Source organism: Myotis lucifugus, unplaced genomic scaffold (assembly GCF_000147115.1).
Source record: "Myotis lucifugus unplaced genomic scaffold, Myoluc2.0 scaffold_333, whole genome shotgun sequence".
NCBI lineage: Eukaryota > Metazoa > Chordata > Mammalia > Chiroptera > Vespertilionidae > Myotis > Myotis lucifugus.
In genome coordinates this window covers 1,063,902-1,086,504 of record NW_005871381.1, presented here as the reverse complement: position 1 = coordinate 1,086,504, position 22,603 = coordinate 1,063,902, and the positions used below count along the sequence as shown (strand labels likewise).

General features: G+C 46.7%; 2 protein-coding genes across 2 annotated transcripts in view; one reads left to right on the top strand and one right to left on the bottom strand.

Annotated features, from left to right (window-relative positions):
- The window catches only part of DOCK2 (dedicator of cytokinesis 2), a gene marked incomplete at its 5' end in the record, with an annotated part of 352,195 nt that overhangs the window by 131,852 nt on the left and 197,740 nt on the right, over positions 1-22,603 (top strand).
- On the bottom strand, positions 7,834-19,320 carry FAM196B (family with sequence similarity 196 member B). The gene is made up of 3 exons (XM_023764504.1): positions 17,984-19,320; positions 16,788-16,862; positions 7,834-8,576 (listed from the first exon to the last, which is right to left on the bottom strand). Exons 1-3 carry the CDS (start codon positions 19,318-19,320, stop codon positions 8,390-8,392), a joined length of 1,599 nt encoding a protein of 532 aa, XP_023620272.1. The 3' UTR covers positions 7,834-8,389.

Here is a 22,603-nt window from a genome sequence, read left to right as displayed (position 1 = left end):
CGTGTTCTGAGGGACGGGAGGTGCCCATGGAGAAGCCCAGGGATACACTGCAAAGGAGCAGGTCTCCCCACAGGGCTCTATCCATGCCATCCCTGCCTAGGGCCCTGGCCTTCTTAAGTGACTCAAAGGGATCGATTTTGTCACCTCCTTTAAATTCAGAACCCATTTTTCTAGATTAACACCACTCTCACACAGTGAGGCCTTTGTGCAGCTATTGAATATTCATGAGTATTCTTTAATAGCATGAGGAAGTTCTATGACTTAAATACAGAGAAAGGATTACAGGAGTATAACAACAACAAGGATGCCATCAGGGACCCCAAAGGTCGGGGAGGGAAGACTATGGTCCCTCAGTGGAGGCCCTGGATCTCTCAGAAGTCAGGCCCAGGGACCATGTTCCAAGGCTAAAATTATGTTGGCATCTTCTCTTAAAGGACACATGGTTTGTACATTTCTGTAGTTTCACATTTTCTAAAATGATTTTGCTTTCCTTTTATAAACCAGAAAAAAACAACAACCTTAAACACTGTTTTTAAAAAAGTAGGAATTAATGCGACAGTCAAGCACTTTCATGTGTATAATTTCCCTTTTCTTTTAACCAGCCTGTGGCGCCAGATGGCTCCACTTTAAAGACAGTGGTGGAGGAAGGAGGGGGAAGTACTTGTTTAAAATTTTGCAGAAAGGGGCAGAAATGAGGACTCCTGGTCTCTTGTTTTGGTCTGTGTATTTTATCTCCAAATTTTCTCCCAAATCCCTCAACAAGCCTGTATGAAGCATTTACAGCATCTCAGGCCATGTGATGGACACATGGGGGTCCAAGAGATGTGGGTGACAATTCCTGTCCCCCAGGACTCTGCTCCTGGTAGATGTGAGTGTGAAAGATTGACAGGAGAAATGCCCAGATAATAAAGCAGCAGCCTGTACAAAGTGCTGCGTACTCTGAGGATGGAGTGACTAATCCCATGGTAGGGGAAGGGATGATCAGAAAAAGTTACAGAGAGGAGGTGACATTTAAATCACAGCTCGCTGTCTGGCATGGCAGCAAAGAGCCCAAGCTTCCAAATTTGGCAGACCTTGAGAGAACTTCAGCCCTTACCACCTCATACTTGTGGACTTTGACCAGTTACTTATCTCCCTCCAAGCCTCAGTTTTTCTTCTGGAAAATGGGAGTAATCATAAGCAACCTCATGATAATTTTTTCAGGAGTAAATAAGATAACGGGAGCAAATCATTCAATTATAACCCGTTGTAACTTCAATAAACCAGAGCTTTTAGAAAAACAAAGCAATTAGTAGTGATGTAGCTACTATGAAATATCCCACCAAAATGAAAATTATTTCCCATGGTAGATAGGTAATGGAATAGCATCCCAGGCAGAGGGAACAGCATGTGCTAAGTCACTGATATGTAATAGCTTCTGACATTTTGGAAAGCGGCAGGAGGTGGGTACAGGAGGAAGTGGAGTAGTTGGAAGTTAGACTATACATTCTGGGTTGAGTCTGAATTCAAGGAGCCTTGTTTGCTAGGGGAGGAATTTTACATTCTAGAATGGTGGTGGGGTAGAGATTAAGAAAAAAGCCAGGGAATGGCATGGCCAGATGTGTGTCTCAGAGAGATCCCAAGGCAGCCAGGAGGAGGCTGGGTCCACGGGAGCTGGAACACTATAAGGGAACGTAGACTTTGAAGGTCAGTGCAGTGGGCCACATGGGACAGACAAGGATTCGTGATGAAGTATTTCTTTTCAATTAAAAAAAATTTGGATTTAAGACTTCACAAGATAAGGAAAGCAGTTCCTACTCTCAGGACACAATGTATAGTGGAGAAAGGGGGAGAAAACTAGAAATAGCCATACTTTAGGACAAAGAATCATCACAAGAGAATTGAGGACAGCCTTGAGACGGTCAGAAGGAGGCGGTGTGACATCCAGGGGAGCAGGTCAGAAAAGGACAGGAGCTTATTTTCAGACCCCCGGCCCTGACCCCCAATGGACCACAATGAGCAAGAGCAGCATCTGTAGTTTCCCTGCCCAACACAGAGCAGGGATCTATGCCTGTTTATTGGGAAATAAGTGATTGTGGACTGAGGTTCATCTGAGACATTTCTTTGGGGCTGGTGGGTGCCTAGAGTGAAGAGGGAGGGATCCATTTCAGGAAATCCCAACAAGTCAGTGGACTGAGTTTGTGGATGTCCGTGGCTTTGGTTTTGCTCCTGTGACTTTGGTTTTTGCTCTCTTTGGTCCCTAGTTACTGAAGGCATATATATTTTTTAAATCTTGAAACAAATAAGCAAACAAAAAACATGACAACAGCACATAACTCCTGCCCTCCCTCCCCAATATGGGATTAGTGCCTGCGGGACTGGGCGCAGGCCGGCTTAGTGTGCGGGTGGAAATGCTGTGTGAACCTCTCCTGGTTTCAACAGTTGAAGTGACTCAGTCCACTTGGCTCAGGAGAAAGACTGCTTATTTGTCAGCATCACTAGGGCATCACAGCATCGTGTGTGCTCCCTGGGAAAGCGGCCCAAGTACCAATAAGAGGTCACTGTGTTTAGCTGATGATTTAAAACATATATATTGGTCTTTTGCCAGGAAAAAAAGGTATGGGTTTCATTTGAGTGAAATTTAGTGTAAGATAGCTATGGATATTGAGAATGTGTGGAAGCCATTCGTGATAATAAAGCTTTTATTTGCTTTGGAGCAAGTAATCCTTTGGTGTGATGTTTATTGTCTTTTGATTTTAGTTGTGGTTTAAGCCAAGGCAGAATGCTCTGCCCTAAATGCTTCTTCAGCGAGACAGACCCTGTCTCCTTTAAATTGCATTTGTCTGAAATGGACTCGGTCACATGCAATAAATTCTGGCATTTTAATGGAAACATTACAGCAAAAATAGTTAACAATCTGCTTTAATTTCAAAACCAATTTTCCCCTTCATACAGTAAGGCAGTATCTTGGTAAAATGTGCAAAACGCGTTGGCATTTAATTATGATGGCAATTTGTTCTGAAGCAAGGTTAACCGGGCTGTCAGTATTCTGGATAAAGGGGTTGGGGGCTTGGCAGAGGGGGAGGGTAGCAGTGGCTTGGTGTCTGGGTCCTGAATACCATGCAGACCACAGTGGAATCAGGAGCCCTGGCCTATTAGCTGATGAAGGTCCAAATCAGTGGGAGGCTGGGTGTTCCTGGGAGCACAGGAGCAGCCTGTGCGAACCAATGGGTCCGTCCCTGTGCCAGACTGAGAGACGAGGAAACCATCTGGGAATCATTTCTTCATGTCTCTCTGCTGGATCCAATCCATTCCCCAATTTATTCCTGCAACAACTATTTGAATCCCATTGCACTGGTGCTGGAGATACAAAGGTGAACAAAAATAGGCAGGATTCCTGTCTTAGGGAGGTTAAAGGGAAACTGAGGCCCAGTGCATGAAATTCATGCACGGATAGGGTTCCTAGGCCTGGCCGGTGATCAGGGCTGATCAGGTTCCCCGCCTCCCCGCCTCCCACCTCCTCCTTCCCTTGCTCCCTCAGCTCCCTGCTGCTGCCCCACTGGTCACCCTCCATGTTCTGTGCTGCCCCCTGGTAGTCAGCACACATCATAGTGAGCGATTGAACTCCCATTCTCCCAGTCAAACTCCCTAGAGGATGCTTTGCATATTTTATATATATATAAATAATATAAAGACATAAATCAAAGGATGATGCACAGATAAGTACAAGGATAACTGAGCCAATGGCTTTGATGGAAGGTCCTTGGTGCCAGGTGACCGTGTTAGAGGTGCATTGGGTGTGGTATGGGCAGTGGTGGTGGTAGCATGGAAGGCCTTGCTGGGAAGCTCACTCTGCTGGAACTTGGCGGGGAGGGTGACATGGTGGGGATTGTCCCAGGTACAAGGACAAGTGCACACAGACCCTGGAGGGAGTGTTGCATGCTAGGCCTGAGGAGCTCAAGGTGACTCAGGGTGACTGAAGAGCAGATAGCACAAGGCTCTCAAGTCTAGCGTCAGTGGTTCCTGAAGCTGCCCTGGGCGCTGGTGTCTGGTAGACTCTTAAGTGTTCCACCCACCAACCACATTGCTTCCAACACTCACTTCCCCACGTGATTGCTGCGAGTCCTGGGACCACTCAACTAGCCTCACTTAATAGCCTGATGCTTGAAATGGCAGGGTCCCAACTCCCAAGGTACCATTCACCTCCAGGATATCTGATTCCTCAGAGTGCTGTGCTGGGCTGATCTGCCTGCATATCCTGGATCACTGAGGACTTTGTTAAGTAATGTTCATTGCCATGGTCTCTGGTCTTTCTCAGGCAGGAAGAGTTCATTCTCTTATCACTACCACTTTTTGCCTGGAGAAAATCTTAAGCCTGTTTCTGAAAACCCACTGCAGCCCCATGAAGGCATCTTCCGTCCTCTTTCTCAATGTACTTCAATCAACAAAAGAGTGAATACACACTTATTGAGCACCTGTTGTGTGCCCTCCCTTGTGCTTGGGATTCAAATAGTTGTTGCAGGAATAAACTTATTGAGCACCTGTTGTGTGCCCTCCCTTTCACCCACTTAGTTTTTAGACACCCTTGTAAGGCAAAGGTTATGTTCAGTTTTATAAGAATCAGAGGCTTACTGAGGGCTGAGGTTAACTTTCCTAAGGTCACCTGGCAAAAAGAAGGTCGCAAAATATCAAACCCATGTGTCAAGACTTCTGACTCTATGTCCAGTCCCCCACCCCACAAATTGGTAAATAAGCTGGTTTTAGAGGGCTCGGGGTGGGGGAGGGAGAAGAGGGAGTTTAATAACATGATGGGAAAGTATTTTTCTTTTCAATTCTCTCTCGAACATCCCGATCAATCAAGTAGAAAACATGTTTGGTGTCCAAATGGCTTTAGCACATGTTGAAGGTTTGCTAACTCCCTTAACAAAGAGAGCTGGTCTCAGGCTTGGCACTTTCAACACTCAACAGTCTCTAACAAGAATTTAATAAAATTATTTTTATTTCATCCTCTATATTTGGAACATAATTGCTTTTCTTTGTGGTGGTGTTATAAAGTTGCCTTTTAAGGAAGAAAATTACAGGAAAAATAACGAAAAATATTGACTAAATTATAGGTCTGGTATGTGGATATAATAATGATAAAAACATGAATGCGTGTTCATCCAAATGAGCTGGGAAGTGTCCTGTTCATTCACTCTGCCTCCCTTGTTCCCAGGACACATGGTGTGTCACCATTATGGCCCTAAATTCTGAATCTGTTCTTTGTTTTCCTGAAAAACATATAGAAGAGGTTGTAACAAAAACTATCCCTATCATTAGGACCATTGAGGTATCAATCTTCTTTTTAAAAAATATATTTTTATTGATTTCAGAGAGGAAGGGAGAGGGAGAGAGAGATAGAAACACCCATGATAAGAGAATCATTGATTGGCTGCCTCCTGCACACCCCACACCAGGGACCAAGCCCACAACAGGGGCATGTGCCCTGATTGGCAATCTAACTATGACTTTCTGGTTCATAGATTGATGCTCAGCCACTGAGCCACGCCTGCTGGGCAGGGATCATCTTTCTTAAGTTTAAATTAACCCAAGCTAGTAATGGAGTCTTAAAACCTAGGAAAAATATGTAAGTTTATTGCAAAAGATAATATCCCATTTAAAATAGTTTAGAAATTTACAAAAACTTACATTATACATTGTTTTTAAGAAGGGGCTCTACAGATGAGCTGGTATTAAGTTCCAACTATAGCGGGTACACATTTTTTCTTAACTACAGAGAAAGCAGCTACATAAACTCCAGCAATTTAAGTTAATGTATCAGTCTTTTCCCCTTCAATTTTATAAAAGTAATCTTGGCTAAATTAATCTCTCTCTGTAAAACCATATAACCTCAAGTACAGCATTTTTGCAGATTATCATGGTAGATGTTACATAATATTTTACAAAGATGTGATTTTCACATGAGTAGATAGGTATAGAGTTTTGGTCTATGTATATGTGTGGGTGTTTTTTTTTTTTTTTTTTAAAAAAAACAGAGATGATCATTTTTATTAGCAGGAAGGTGTTTACTGAATCCCTTTTCCTCATAATGATTTTAAATGTTCAATTTCCAGAAGAGACCTCCTTCCCAGTTTCAGGTTGGTGGCCCCAGCAATGCTGTGTTGTGCTTTGGTATAGATTCATTACAGTCCCATTTGGTTGTGTTTTTAGAAATGTCAACATTTCCTACCCCAATTTCATTTTTCAGTTGAGGGTTTATCTGATATCTCCAACTAAACATAAGTATATTAGAACGTGCGCTTTTTAATTACCCAAGGGTTGGGTTCTACTCTGAGAGAATGGCCTTAAACACCTCTTCATCAATCTGGGCTAAGTTTGGCAAATGAGCCAGCTCAGCTCTGGGTCATTCTGCTCATTTGATGTTGGACCATGCACAGAGCTTATAAAGTGGGTCGAGTAGGTGTTGATATCTCCATTTCAGAATGGACAAACAGGCCCTGACATTTTAAGCAGTTTATTAAAGGATAGTGGACTAGGCTATTCTGTTGCCTGGGTCTCTTAATTCCTGAAACAGGATTATTTTCATGCTGCCCAAGATTATAAATTAATTTGAAAATTAGTGAAAGCAAAGCGAATTAAGATGGAAGCTCTACTACAAGATAAAATTACATAAGAGATCCCACATGATTTTGCTTTATTGGGTTATCCTCGATGCTGTTCTTTTCCATTGTTGGGGCCAACTGAGAGTTGATTGTGTGGATACAGAAAGATCTGTGGCTTTCAGCCAGTGGGAGCATATCTTATTGAAATGTGGCTTCCTCCGTATGACAAGTGTATTTATCTTAATTCCCACTTAACATTATGGATGCCGGTCTCACTTTCTGGGTTTAAACATTACACTAGAAACAGAACAAGAACATCTTGAATGACATTCCAAGACTTAAATAGTGCAAGCTGAGGTTCCTTGCCAAATTTTCCCCTCACTCTCGCTGAAAAAGCTTGCACACTGCAGCGCTGTGGCAGGAGCAGGTGCAGCTGTCGGAGTGGTTTGCTTCATTCGTCTCAATTTGCAGTGGGGGTACGTTCATCCCAGACTCTAACTCAGACACCTGATCTTGAGCAAAGGGGGGTATGAAATGCCTTCTTCATTGAATGCCATGTTGAGCTTTAGGATCCCTTTTCTAAGCAGCATCCATCCGAGCACAGGCTGGTAGAGAATTTAAGGAGAACCTACCCCTCATCCCCCAAAGTATGTAGAAGTTACTTAATTAGATTATGTTAGTACTTTGTTCAGCCATGCAGGTTTGACTGGACCCACATGTATATGGGTCTTGTCAAAAGAATGAGCCAGACTTTAAAAGAATTCAGACTTTGGGAAGGGAAGGTCTTTAATACTAAAATGGAAAAAAATATATATCCCTCCTCCTGCTGCTTCTTCAATCAGGTGATCATTGAAGGGATCACCAGGAAGGGAGATTATATAGATTAATATACTTAACAACCTATCTACAAAGCTATTGCAGAGATGAATGGGTGAGAACCAGTGTTGTGTTTTATCTTAGTCTTATTTATGTTACTGGTCAGATGAAACAGACAGGTTGCTGGATTTCATGATCTTACTAAATGTTGCAGGGAAATCAACTGTGAAATCTTAACGTTCAAACCAAATCCCATGTATTTTCCAGGTGGTCTCATGCCCCAGGCTGAGGAGCATGGTGGCCTAAGGTGGGCCCTGGAGCTACAACTGCAGGAGAGCCACACCAAGTTCCTTATCCCCTGCAGTGACCTTACTCTGCCACAGACTGGAAGGCCCCCGCAGCATGAGATGACAGATTCTTAATTTGGGGTCAAGGGGCTATTTTAAAATGAAAATGACCCAGCCCACCAGGCGCTCTTGCATTTCTGCCCTGCGCATTTCTGTCACGCTATGTACGCCAATATCTTAGAAAACGGCCAGTGTATGTAACTGATCTTTCCTGTTGTATCAGTTTCTAGCTCTCCTCTAACTTCCTGCTCTACATAACATTTCTTTTTTTTTTTTTTCGGATGACAAACCAAGGATGAGAAGGAAGTGCTTAGCATCATAGAGTTGTTGGCGAGTCAATGGGGACTTTGTTCAGGGTGGGAACCTAGACTCGCAAACCAGGATTGTGGCCTAGTCGTGTGTGATGGGGAACTAGGCAAGTGGTCACTCTAGGGTCCGTGAAGCCCTCAGCAAACAGTGGCACTCATTCAGGTGAGGTTGGTGGTCAGGGGTCCCGCAGCAGCTAAACCAGCCCCGAGTCTTTCCGGTTTCACAGGTTGAGTGGCTCTCGGTCCGGGGCCTTTGCTAAGAAGCAGAGACCTGAGGGCAGTGGTCCCCATCTCAGGGAGGTCTTGGGGAAGGGCAGAGTGCATGGTCCCAACAAGCTCAGATCCACCAGAAGCATTTCTTCTTCACCTTCTTGGTTTTCCGCCTTAAGTCCTGTTTCTCAGGAACAGGGGGTTCTGCTGTGGACTTTGGTGGGGGACATGGCTCCTCAACTGGTTCTGCTTCCTCCAGACTCTGTAGAACTTCATGGAACCTGCCTTCCTGCTGCCGAAAATCATATTCTACACTGAAAAACACAGGACAAGGAAGGACAGTAAATTCAAGTCAGCACATATGGCTTTAGCATCACCAAGGGCCCAACTGATATGGAAGAGCATGGCCTTTGACATCTGGTCCCAGATGCTTAGGTACCTACTGGCTATATGACCTTGGAAAAATTGTGCCATCTCCCATCCATCCATCCATCCATCCATCCATCCACCCATCCATCCAACCATCCATCCTTCTCATGGTTCAACACTGTGCTCAGTTATGGGACACAACAAGACAGACAGACAGACATGGACACTGCTCTTGTGGATCTTACTTCTCAGTGTGTGAGACAGATGGTTAAACTAACAATTGCTTTTAAAATATGCCTTGTATTTATCTCAACTATGCCTACTTTCCTGCTCTTTATCCATATACCTCTACCAAATGATAAAAGCATACACAAAAACCAGCTATCTTTTTCTCCTTATATGTGACATTTCTCTGCCTTCATAATTTGAATAAACAATGGCAACAACAAACCACCTGAATTTGTCAAGACTCACAGCAGTGTCCTAATATCAATTGGAAAAAAGAATGCTGTGGGTGAATCCAGAATGTGGACAGAACTGGCAGGCCCGGGGAGAGAAGAGCCAGGAGACAGAATGAAACTGTCTCATCATCACGATTTAAAGAGCAGCCCAATATAGAGGATAGAACAAGAGCTTCGAGTAGAACACTCCCAAGTTTGAACAAGGTTATACCACTCACCGGCTAGGTGACCTTGGACAAGTTGCTTCTCTTTCAGAGACTCAGTTGAAAGTGGGGGTTATAAAGCTCTCTCACTGGACAGTTGTACAGATGGGACACAATGACAGGTGAAATGTCTTCACGTAGGATATGGTCTCTGCCCACTCCATTCTTCACTAAGTCTTTTGTCTTCCTATCTTATGGGCTGAATGTCTCTTCACTCATACCTGAAGCTCTTCAGTAATTGTATACCTTGCCAGCATTATCACTCTTCACCCCTCCCCTCCATGTACATTCAGGAAAGAATACATTCTATGTTTCTATGGAAACACCACAGGATTGCCTTATAATCATTGGGACTTAGAGCTCTCCCCCACCCCTCTTGCAACTGCCCCCACTGATTTTGACAATTGGAAGGAGATTGAAAGTAACTTCTTTTCAAGGCCAGGCAAAAAGCAGAGCATAGAGAAGTGTGTGAACTTAGGAAAGAAATTGATTAATGTTTTTTTTTAGGCCAAAGCAATTTATTAACATAAAGGAAAATTGTCACTTTCCTTCTTATTCTTGACAAACTATTCTTTAGTTTGGATAAATGTATAGGGTCTCATCTCTTTTCATCTTGTCACTGGATGGAGGAAAGGAGATACCCTTCAACTTCCTTTTTAGCCAACTCACACCATATTCAGCGACCTCTTGATAAGGGGAATAAATTGTCTACATGGTGAGAAGTCAAGGAGAGGGTTGTTTGTAGATTCTAGGGAATGCCGTCTGCCTTGGGTTTGGTATCAAGGTGAACACCAGTGACTTTTTAAACCTTGCTTCCCCTTCTCTTCTTCTCTTAATTTCCCTCCCAGCCCACCCTTACCACCTCCTGCCACCCATATTCTGTACAGATGAAGAGGAGTGTCGAGGGCTTAGTTTGCAGAGCTCTGGCTCACAGTGGGGGCCAAGAAATTGCTACAGTACAGAATTCAGGCCTGGGTCCATTGAGGTGTGGAGCAGTCGAGGTCAGTGCGGTTGGTCCAGTGAGAATATCTGACACCTGGTTCAGGCTGCCCCGGTCATTGTCTAAGGGACTTGGGGCCCTGCCCATGTAATCTGTCCGGGTGTGGTACTGCATTGCTTTGGAAAGTGAGCTGTCTGTCTGCCAGGAATGGGAGAGAGCTTTCAGGTCTCCCTCGGGAGAGCACCTCACTAGTCCAGCTCACAGATCAATGCCCCAGCCACCAGGCCAGGTGAAAAGCACAGGGATGTTTTTCTAGGAAATCGGAAGCAGTGGGAAGCCTAAGTCATAACTTGTTGGGAAGAAGAAATAGTGAGAAGCAAACAGTAGATGGACACATTAGCACATGCGCAGACAACAGAGCCTGGGTCTGGATGCAGCAGCTTGGCTGGGCAAATCGAAGTTAGGGGAGCCAGAAAGAGGTGCAAGCTTATATAGAAACAGATGAATAATAGGAACCCCTTACTTTTGAGTAGCACTTGCAAATTGCAGACCCTTCAGATCTGTGTTTTCGTTTTATCCTCATGATAGCCCAGGAAAATGGGAAAATTGTCCCCATTGACAAACAAGTTGGCATGGAGAAGTCACACTGTAAGTTATGAATGGAATATAAGCCTGGTTTCCAGACTCTTAGTCCTCTGTTTTTCCTAAAGAGCGATGAGATGTTTTAGCCCAGGGACTGGCTACTACCCAGGGACTTAATCTAAGAAGAAGAAATAACAGAAGAGTACCTGGACCATGTTAGGTGAGGACGCATGGCAATTCAAATTAATAATAATAAAAAGAAGGAGATGAAGGAGGGGGAAGAGGGAAGGTGAAAGGAAAAGGAGAAGAAAAAAGAGAATGAGGAGGAGGAGGAGGTAGAGGAAGAGGAAGAGGAGGACTGTCATCCGTGCAGTGAAATCTACATTGTAGACTCTGCACTGCAAGTTTAGTGATGCCCACATGCCTCATGTAATTCTCATGGCCCCCTTAGATACTATCTTCACTCCATAAATGAGGAAACCGAGGCAAGGGCGGGGCCCGGCCACACACTAGTAAACGACAGAGCCAGGATTTGAACCGACATTGACCCTGAAGCTGGTGCACTAAAACAGACTGGACTGAGATCCTGGCCATCAAATGTGTGTGGGGTGGGGGTGCCGAGGTGGTGGTGACCAAAGCCTGGTGCATGACCGCCCAGTCCCCTGTGGAACCAGCCCACCCTGCAATGGTGTTTCCAGCTTGCAGGGCAATGCTGGTGGGAAGCTGCGTACCCAGAGAAGATGGGCACCCCCTTAGCAGGCAGCAAACTCAAAGTAATACGTGGGCTCAGCCGTCGTCTTTGTCTTTGGTGTGGTTGGCTGCTGAGGGCTGCAGGGGGCCCTGTGCCCTTCTTTCTCAGCAGGGGGGCAGGGCTGGTCTTTTATTAAAGAGAAAGGGACAAACCCCTGCCACACACCACACACTCCACACAGGTTGGCTGAGAAACGAATGGTCCACGACACCTCCCTGAAGGTGGAGCATCCTCCAGGTCCCTCTCTACCTCCTCCCTCTGCGAGGCTTTCTGTGGCTCCTGGCACACAGAGCTGGTGACCTCCCACAAGTTTCTTCTCTAAAGAATGAGCTGGCGGCATCAGTGAGCTCAGCGAGGGCAGTTTGGTTCCTATCTCCTTGGATAATCAAGTCACTTTCTTTGGGGAAGGATCCCAGCCTTGGAACGTAGGAGCTTTAGTTAGTCTCACTGCCTCCCTTCACCCCCGTCCCCTGCCCCCGTTCCGAAACTTTCTCCTAATGACCAGTTTGCTTGTTATTTATAGGGTGTAATTTTAAGCTTCACAACTTGCAGCCATTTCAAGTTGGCAAGGGCACCCCTTCCCCTAGGGCAGTGGTCGGCAAACTGCGGCTCGGCAAACAGCGGCTCGCGAGACACATGAGGCTCTTTGGCCCCTTATGTGTGGCTCTTCCACAAAATACCGACTTCTGTGCATAGGCCACGAAGTTTCAATCGCACTGTACGTGCGCGCCCACACATGGTATTTTGTGGAAGAGCCACACTCAAGGGGCCAAAGAGCTGCATGTGGCTTGCGAGCCGCAGTTTGCCAACCACGGCCCTAGGGCATGTGTCTGCTGAACAGTCTCAGGGAGTCGCAGGTTCTCCTCTGGGCACTTGAACACGAGCTGCAAAAATCATCACGCTGATCGCTAATTGAGAGAACCCTGCGCTCTGGGTTCTGTGGCTGTGGGACGAGGAGGTCTTCCCGTTAAGCCCTCAGCAAGGACAGGTTCGCTCAGAGAACTTGAGCACATATATTCAGTGATTATGCCAGGTCCCAGGTAAGAGGGGAAGGGACAGGAAAATCTCCCGAAAGCAGGACCTGTTTCAGCCCCAGCTCTGTTGGATCTTGGACAAGTCACAGAACCTCTCTGAGTCTTCATTTCCTCATCTGTAAAATGGGACTAACAGCCACACTCGTACATTAGGGTTGTTGGGAGTCTGAGAGGAGATGCTGTGTTTAGCAAACTGCCTGGCTCAGGGCCTGGTAGGACAAGTGGTAATGATTGTTACATGTAATTGACAGAGAAATAAAGATTAGGTCATTCTGTGGTCAACCATGGCCTCTGTGCCAGCAGCCATCGTTTGTTATTCCTGGGAAATTCTCAGCTTGCTTGATTTTATATTTATGGCATGTTTCAGCCTCTTTAGCTATTAATGCATTAAAATAGGTTTCATTTTTATTGCAGATAAATTGCTGATGCTGTAAATCCTCCTCCTTTCCCCTTACACTCTGGGGAGAAGGAAGGGATAACGTGCTGCTGAGAGAAACAGGGACCAGAGGCAAATATCTTGGGGATCAACCATTTGGGGGCTCAGAGAAATTTCCACGTGTACCCCAGACTCTATGCCTGTTCTCTAAAGAGACAGCTTGAGCTATGTCTGGTGGTGGTTATGTAGGGAGGCTGGTTGGTATTGCTATGATGTGCAAGGTCCAGCCTTTGAAGTGAATGCTGCTCGGTCCATGTTGAAATGTGATGAGAGCCGCAAATGTGTCTGTGATTACTAGAAAGAACAGATAGGCTGTGTGCTTTGTGGGTGTTTTTCACTGGGACTTCCATTTTTGGCCAAAATGAGGACTGTGACTGGAAGACCCAGCTCTTGCAGTCACCGGGCTCCATGCTGGGAGAGAATCCTAAGCAGACCAAAGGAAAATACTAAATAATTGAAGTGGAAAGTTGGTTGCTAAACCTACAGGCCTGGGTGCATATTACATTTCTAGTGAAATACCTTGTTCTCTGGTTAGCTAATGAATAGCTTTAAGTGGCAAGCAAGGACCTTTCAACCTCTCCCTCCATCCATTAAAAATGCTAAGTTTGCAGCATACTCTTTATTTCCATTTCCTAAGTAACATGTTTGGATGGTAGATGAAATTTTTTTCTGAGAAAGGCTTTCTATTCTCTCCCCTTAAATCATTTGATGCATTTTACAACTTAAACCAAGAAGATTTCCTTCCTGGGAGCTATGTCCAGAATATAAATGCATAATTGGTGTAGTCAAAGTCCTCCAAAGAGGCTCAGCAATGATTGTGAGAGTGAACTTGAAGATGAAGTACAGGGAGATATGGCTGGAGGAACAGGGGGTGGAGAGGGGGAAGGAGGAGGGATGTGGCTTGGGGAGAATCGTGCTTTTGAGAAGAGGAAAGGGAGCTGATTCCTCAGGGCTCCATTTCTCAAACTTCAATCATTCGTTCACTATCTTCATGGTTTTTGTGAAACTATTGACTTAATGCTTTTCTTCCTTAAATCCGTTTTCTATTTAAACTTCAAAACAGGTATATAACATAAGCAATACCACTTTTGAAAATGGAGACATGCATCATTTACAATGAATATTTAGGGGGACTTGTTTTAAAAGTTAAAAGCTTCAATAAAAATTTTTTAAATGATTACATTCTGGCTAGATACTGTTGCTTGCCTATGGCTATGAGCCTGAGACCTACTCTGCCTGGGCAAAGAAGCGTGATCAATAAGCATAGGAAAGCTTTTGAAGACATTCTAGCACCAACTTCGATTTTTCCCTCATGGTAATCACAAGGGTGGAAATAAACTTGGAAAGAGAACAGCCTTCTCACTCGGTAATCCAGTATTATTTTATCTTAGGTACCATAGGTAGCTTTCACTCAACCCGTTGAGAAACTTGTCTTAGAATCAATGCTAAGGATCGGTGAGGAGTGTGACTGGAGACTAAATAGCCCGGAACCAGCTTTAACAGCAACATCTCCAGGGAGAAAGACCTGGCAGGCAATGTGTCCTGAGCCCGTGTGCTTTACGTACAGTGACGTGCACTGGGCCCATCCACCATCAGGAGAGGGACCAAGCCGAACAAGGCCCAAGGATGAGCATTGCACATCACTTATTCATTAGATGTAAGATCTGACTTTACAGGACACAACACAGGGTTTGCAGTCGTTTGAAATGTTTTAAAAAAATGACAACTCTCATCTTCCCACTGTTACTATGATGGGGATGTTTGATCTCTTTGCTTTCATCAAATTAATTGCCTGTTCCTTCGCAATGGTTTAGATACAAGGGTACAGATACTGTCTGTGAGGATAGACTGGCTCTGAATGGTGATGAGCAGTGGATATACACAGTGGCTGCTCCTCTTGGAAAACTGGGAAGGGACGTGTGCATGAAGGTTTACTAACCTTTCCAGGGGTGTAGATTAATTTCGACTGTTTGCTGGGGATGTTTGAAGTAGCTACAGGAAAATGCAAACATTCTCAGACTTGTGGGAAGGTCATAGTGTAGCCAAATATTGCCACTTTTAATTGAGCACAGAACACCCAAATGTCGGGACTGAAGGGGACCAGAGGGAGCATCTAATTAAAGGGCCTCATTGTTCAGATGAGGTAACTCAGGGGTCAGAAATGATCTGCCCACGGCCAGGCCATGAAACTCACAGTAGCCTGGGCAACAGCCACTTATCCTTTCCATTTACATAAGCGAAATAAAAAGTCATCTTAAGGTAACAGAAAACACATCATCTGGCGGAGGAAGAAAAGAGACTATGCAAAATTTGAATGGAGATTAGTTAAACGTAATTATTGTTTATGATGAATAGATTTTTTTTGTCCTGCCTAGCTGTCTAGACATTTAATAATTTTTGTCTTCCTAGAGCTTAGAACATTTGCTTAAGATAGATGTTAAAAAAAAGGAGCAAAAAAGTGGCAATGGATGAGCCTGCCTACTTATTCTTTCCAATGTCCCCTGCCTTTTCCAGGGGAGTTTTTGGAGGGGATGTTTCACACCGAGGTAAAGGGCATTTTCTGTGCTCGCTCCTGAAGATTCTGCCATTTGGTGAAAATATGTAGTTCTGAGGCTACTGGGTGGAAGGAATTGACATTTCTATGAAAGAAATGCCCAAGGCCCTGCCTAAGTGTAGGGGCCTTCTGACTTCCAGGCCTCACATCTAAAATCTTGGGATTCTGCTGGAGAGAATGAGAAGAATTTCAAAGAAGACACAGGCAACCCAATTGGGCTGCCCTTTTCATCCGAGAGAAACGTAATAGAGAAAGCAAAACCATACACTTTTGACAAAATTAGATGTCATCAACTCGAATGACTGCTTTTGACCACATTTCCACCAGGCCACTGAAATGGGCTTCCCGCTCAGGGGGCATTGATCATTCTAGTAATAATGGTATTAAGGCCTTGGATTCGTACAGAGCTCTGCAGTCACAAAAGGCACTCACATATATTACCCCGTCTGCTCCTTGTGGCAACTCTGTACAGGGATAAGAGTCCCCACCCTCTGGATGAGGAGGGTGGGGAGTGAGCCCCAGACAGGTTAGCAGACAGCTGACTTGGGGGTTTTGACTGCTCTCACTATTATATGATGCTTTCCTTCTATTACTTATAAAAACCCACTTTATTGCAGCAGCCTTTTCCCGCTGCTGGAAGGAAATGATGTGCTTAGAAATGCAAAGCGCTTAGCATGTTTTTTGACGAATAGTAAGTGCTTGGCCTGTGATAGCTGCTGTTGAGGAAGAGGCATTGAGGTGCAATAACCAGGACCACAGGGTTTGGGGTCAGAAAGGTCTGGACTTGAGTCCTGAGCCTGAGCCCTTCTCTGAAAATGCTGTCTGTGAGCCGGCTCACGGGGCTTAACTTCCCCAAGGACATGAATGCCTACCTCATAAGGTGAAAGTTTGAAACGAGATGCCAATGTGCACGCAGAGCTCGGTAAGGTGCCAGCACTCAGCGTTCAGTAAGTGTAGGATCATTATCAAAAGGATGTGCTCAGAGGCCTTATGGTAAGAAAGCAAAGCCATGCCTGCCTTAGAACCAGATGTTAACGTCTCACAGTTAAACACCTTGATATTTAAGTCTCGGGCATTGAAAGGCCTCCTGTCTTTGCCTCTCTCTTGACTTTCTGCCTCTAAGAGAGTTTACTAGAAGGTTCTGTGGACCCGTAGCTTCTGCACGCCACAGCCGGCCTCCGCTGTGGCCAGGTACCTGTATATGATGCACGCCGTGTTCTGGCAGGTGCTGCAATTGTTGAGATCTTGGCCGGTTCGATAAAAGTTGCGCCTGCAAGATAGAGCATTTGCTGGGTAAATCTGTGGGCAAAAGTCCCAGGGGATGCACGCATCCTACCAACTCCTTCCCTCAGTGTGGCACTGCCCCTCCCATTGAGAGCCGTGCCCTGAATCCGAGTGACCATTACAAATACACAAGGAGCCATGATAATGGGGCCTCGTGTTTCCAGAGGGTTTATACATGTTTATGCGCTTTCAAATCTGTGGGTTTCCTCATGCTGACAACAATCCCAGGGATGAGTCGGCTCTTCTTCACCCCTCGTGACAGAAGGGACACTGCGGGACTTCGCAAAGAGTGGAGGGAGGTTGTGAAAACTCCCGACCCCTTAGTCCGGTGCGTCTCTCTCTGGGCCACCCCAGTGCTGTTCTCTCACAAAGCAACGCTGACTCTGATTCCTACCAGCAAATGTCACTTAATTTCCTCAGCTCTCTCCTTCCCTTGTGTGGGTGAGCTTCACCATTCCTTCCTCTCAGTCTTCAGGGAGCACATTTTCGAGGGACGAACACGTCACACCTAAATAAACAACTGCCTTCCCCTGCCCAGGCTGGTTCTGAGTCACCCAGGAAAGCACCATGTGCCTTTTTCTCTCTGCAGAACTGTGATCTCATTGCAGTTTCTGCCAACTTGGTCAGCGATGGCCTGGCCCACACCCTGAGACTGGTCAGTGGGGGACAAGGTCAACAGGAAGCTTGGTGGCCACCTCGAGTCCTTTGTGACAAACACACAAATAACCAAAATCCTTTGCAAATACAGTGACTGGCTTCGAGGCTAGGGTGGGGGCAGTACCTGTGTGCTATCACTTCCCCCCACCATTTATCAACTGGACCCACATCTTACAATCCTTTTAGGCCTGGCTGCTTCCCCGCTCCCTTACCTCTAGTCTGTTGATATTTGGAAACAAAAACAAATAGCCGTGGAAATCCACCAAAGCCTAGAATTGAATGAAGCCCAGTTGGGTTAAGGGAGGCCATTGCTTACGATTTGGGGAAACAACTGAGATGCCAATATTTTGGAGACATTTTACTAATGGAAACCAATGTGCTCTGTCTGCTCCTCTCCTGGCAAACGACTTGACCCACTAGTTTTTTAACATAAAAAACAAATCACCTTACCCTTCTGTGAGAGCCCGAGCTTTCTCCAAGTCTTGAATTACATTCAGAAGGACTTTAATTTTCTCTTGGTTCGAGTGCAGGGACTCCTCCACGGACTGCAGCCGGCCTTGGAGGTCGCAGAGCTCGCCCCGGGCCAGGTGGATCTGGTTAAGCTCCCTGTTGCTCTGAAGTTTGGTCTCCCTCCTTGGACGAGAGGACGGGAGGTGATCGTTTCCTGGACAGTTTCGAAACTCCAGCGTGTCCGACTGGGTGGGGTTCCTTGCGGTCCGCTCCTGACACGCAGGGGCAGGTCTGGATGGGTGGTTAGGTTTGGGTGGCGGCGGGTCCTGGTGATGGCTGCTCCATGACGAACAGTCCGAAGCCCCTCCTGGATGGGCTGGCTGTCCGTGGGAGCCTGGCGAGGGGGAGCTGTGAGTCCGTGGAGGCGAGGGGACACAGGCTTCCTTTGACAGCGATGACAGTGGGCCAAAGTCTGTGTCACCAGAGTTGTCTTTGGGCAAAAGCAATTCAGGTTTAAGTTTCCCTGTGCCTGGCATGGGGTTGGCACCGCTGGTGGCGTTCCAGCAGGAGGGGGGTCTCTCTGAATCTGACGGCAGCACTCTTCGTCCATCACCTGGACACGGGTCCACCAATGGGTGGACGGAGTTGCTTATCTCCGCGGACCTGTCTTGACTGAGAGCGGGCTCCCCAGTCGCCCAGGCCGGGCTGTGATAGATATCCTCTGGGACCTGAATGGCAGCAGTTGCTTTCTCTGAGGCTCTCCCAGCTCCTGCTTCCAGGCATATGCTCACCGGCCCGTTGCTCTGCATCTTGGACATTCGAGGGAGAAACGGGTGGGACACCTGGACCCTTCGAGGCCCGTCCTCCAGATGCTGAGCCAGCCGCAAGCAGGCGAGGTCGGAAGCCACCGCGTCCTGTTCCGAGAGGTTGCCGTTGACCTGGATGGCACTTTGGAATGCTGCTGGCATTTCCACCAGGGACTTACTGGCTGTGAGTCTCTTCCTCTTGAAGATCGGGAAATGCTTCCTGAGACTGGGGGAGGTTTGGATCGCCATGTTCCGGAGGCCCCCTGCCTTCTGGGACCTGGGGAAGGAAAGGGAGTAGGCGGGGAGGGGGTGGTGTCTGGGGGCTTGGGTCTTGCCCATCACAGCCGGGTCCTCGGTCGTGTGGACGTCGACCCCAGCCAGGCCGGGCGGGGGCTTGCCGGTCCCATCTTCCTTGAACCGCACCTGCTGAGACTTGCTGCGGCGGTGGTGCGGCTGCTTCGCCAACGCCACCGACTCCAGGCTGTTCCGCTTCAGAAGCACCGGGCGCATTTTCGTATTTTGCTGGGCCATGGAGCCTCAGTTGGCAGGATTGGGACCATACACGTGTCCTGGGCACATGTCCTTAGGTCTTGGGAGCAGCCTCCGGTGCTGGCATCTCTGACACAGACACCTGCCAGCCGAGATGGAGCGGCCCTTTCCTCGGCGCCGAGGAGGCCGTGTGGGCCATCCCCAGCCCGCGGCTTCCACCTGGGAGCTATCCGCAATGCTTCCCCTGCAGTTACAATATTATTTCATTGCGGCGATAATTGCCACTTAGATAAACAATGAGTTAGGCTAATTATTAAACATCCGATCTACCAAGAGAGCTGGTGGGCTGTTTATCAAAGAGAGGCTGGCAGGCGGCTCCGAGCCTGGGAAAAGCTTGCCGCCTTGAACAAAAAGACAACAAAAGTACCATTTAGGGGATAGCGCCAGACTCCCGATGTGTGAATTCCAAAGGAGACCTGCTATGTCTGGAACAGGCGGCTTCCCTTCCCGGAGCATCCGTTTCCAGTGTAAAACTACGGGGCACTTACACACATCTTCTGGCCAGGGCATGTAAGCAGGCGGCGAAATCAGGGGCCTGGGGGTCAGCTTCTTTGATGACCCATGATGCTCCTAAGGGAGCCGCCCCGTTTCTGTCAATCACAGATCCCACCCTCAGAGCCATTGTGTCCTTTCATACTCTGCCCCTTTCCTGCAGCCTGGGACACGTATCTTCCTAAACAGCCTCACGAAACCCGGTGGGGTGTGACCAGGACAGGTGTGAGGCATCTGAAGCCATGCAGAGCGCAGAGTCCCTGTCGTGGTTCACACGCGGCTCAAGTTCATAGGTGGGCAAGTGATCCGTGGCTGTAGCCTCTGGGAATCTCAGCTGAGAAAGGCTGGCCCTTGGCCCCGGGGACTGGGGGTCTGAGGCTTGGCTGTCGTTGCCAGCGGGCAAGGAGAATCTGAAAGGGAAGAGACAACAACTGAGAATGCAGTTCCTGAGGACCTGGGATTCTCTCCAAATTCCACCCACCCAGCAGGTGCTGCTGAGTGGAGGGTCTAGGAGCAAGTCAGACACGCTGTCCTTCCTTCTGTTCCCCTGTCACCTTGTGACTGCAGGGCCTCGGCACTAAATGCCCATCTGCCCGAGTCATTTCCTCCTTCACTCCTGGGCATCACCAGCCAACTCCTATTCATCCCTGAAGTCCCAGCTTGAATGTTACTTCCTCGGGGAGCCTTCCCAATGATTCCTCCCTCATGTACACCTCCAGTGCTAGACCATTACACCTTCCCATCACATACTTCATAACACCTATTGCAGCTGTCCTTAAATAATCATTTGTGTGTAATCATTTGATGTGCGTATTCATTTGATGTGCTGCTCCCCTGTAAGCTCCAGGATGGCAGGGCCAGAGCCCTCTTGGGTATTCCCAGCCCTCCTTGGGCTCATTGTGGGTGCTTCATGGGTGTGTGTTCATAGAGTGGATGGCTGGATGAAGGTGCTTTGGAAGCAAAGGAGAACCCGGGCAGCGGGGTGCTAGGATCCCCTGCCAGGGCAACAGGACAGTGAGCTCTCTCTGCTATGACTATAGCATTTACTTGGGGACAAGATCTTCCCTAATGTCTTCATTTTTTAAATTGCTTTCCAGGAGATAAATGTGCATAAAATTCTCTTTGGGAAGTGTGCCTTGTAACAATAACAGTTGCCATTTATTGAACACTTATTTTTACCGTGCTGAGGGCTTTCCGTGCATTAATCATAACAACTCATTTACTGAGAACTCACTAATGTGCCCGGTGCTGCTCTAAGCTGGAACTCATTCATTCCCTACCCTATAGAGGTGGAAACTATCATTATCTGTCATCATCCCCCTCTTACAGTTGGAGAAACTGAGGCCCAGAAAGGTTAAGTAACTTGCCCAAGGACATGCAGCTAGTGGTAGAGTCAAGATCTGAACTTGTACAGTCTGGTACCCCAGTCTGGGCTCTTAACCTCTACACTTCATTGCCTTTTCATTATTGCATTATCTCACTTAATCCTTACAACAAAACCTTTCGGGTGTCAGGATTCTTATTGAACTGATGGGGAAACTGAGGCTCAGAGAGAATAAGTACTCAGCGGAGGAACTGAAATATGAACCCAGATATCTGGGACTCCAAAGCTTGGGTTCTTAGACATGAATTGATGACTTTGTCCCCTTGGGATCTGCACTGAGTGCAGACAGATGATATCAGTGATTTGAGAAATGAGGTGGAAGGCCCCTGCAGGCCTAGAGATATGCAAGGGACCATCCTCTACATGGCAAAGTGAACCTACTCGCTACAAGTTCAAGAGAGCACACTGAGCCTCTCTGAGCCTCAGTTTTCCCATCAGTTCAGTAAGAATCCTGACATCTGAAAGGTTTTGTTGTAAGGATCAAGTTAGATAATGCAATAATGAAAAGGCAATGAAGTGTAAAGGTTAAGAGCCCAGACTGGGGTACCAGACTGTACAAGTTCAGATCTTGACTCTACCACTAGCTGCATGTCCTTGGGCAAGTTACTTAACCTTTCTGGGCCTCAGTTTCTCCAACTGTAAAAGGGGGATGATGACAGATAAATGAATGTCATAAAATAGCACACATTCTGTGTATGGTTCTCAGCCTTAGAGTCTTCTTCTTTCTCCAGGGATTACTAGGTAATGACCAGGGCAATTTCAGCTTTCCCTGCTCCCGGGTCCCTTGAGAAGGACCAACTAACCCAGCGAGGTGGGGCAGTGAGTGGCCTGTCCTGAAAGAGAACAGGATCCATCTCTAATGCAAATGACTTGTCAGCTTGTCATGAGGCCCTGCTACTCCTCTTGTGCTGCAGAGCCTAGATATTTATTTGTCTACTTTTGTGGATTTATTTAGGTAATTGTCCTCCACCTTTTCCCTCTCCCTACCTGTTCATTAGTGTTTTGTACTGGTAAAGTTAACTCACTTCGACTACAGTGGTCTGAAGCTGGTTTTCATAAGCTAATGTTTAGTGAACATTGGTTATGTGCTAGGCATTGTGATAGCTGTTTTTCATTTACTTTCTTCTTTAATCCTTGTGACAATCACAGAGGCAGGTACTATCAGCATCTCTTTTTTATAAATCAGGAAACTGAGGCACAGGAGGTTAAAGTAATTTGCCCCAAGTCATTCACCTGGTAAGTGCCAGAGCTGACATTTGAACTCGAGGAATGACCCTGTGCCCAGGCTCCTGACCACTGCACTTCCTGCCTCCTCCAGGCCTGGAAAGGGACTTCTGGTGCAAAGCTGTCAGGCAGGTTTCAAAGTCCCTCCCCACTTTCCTTCTGAAA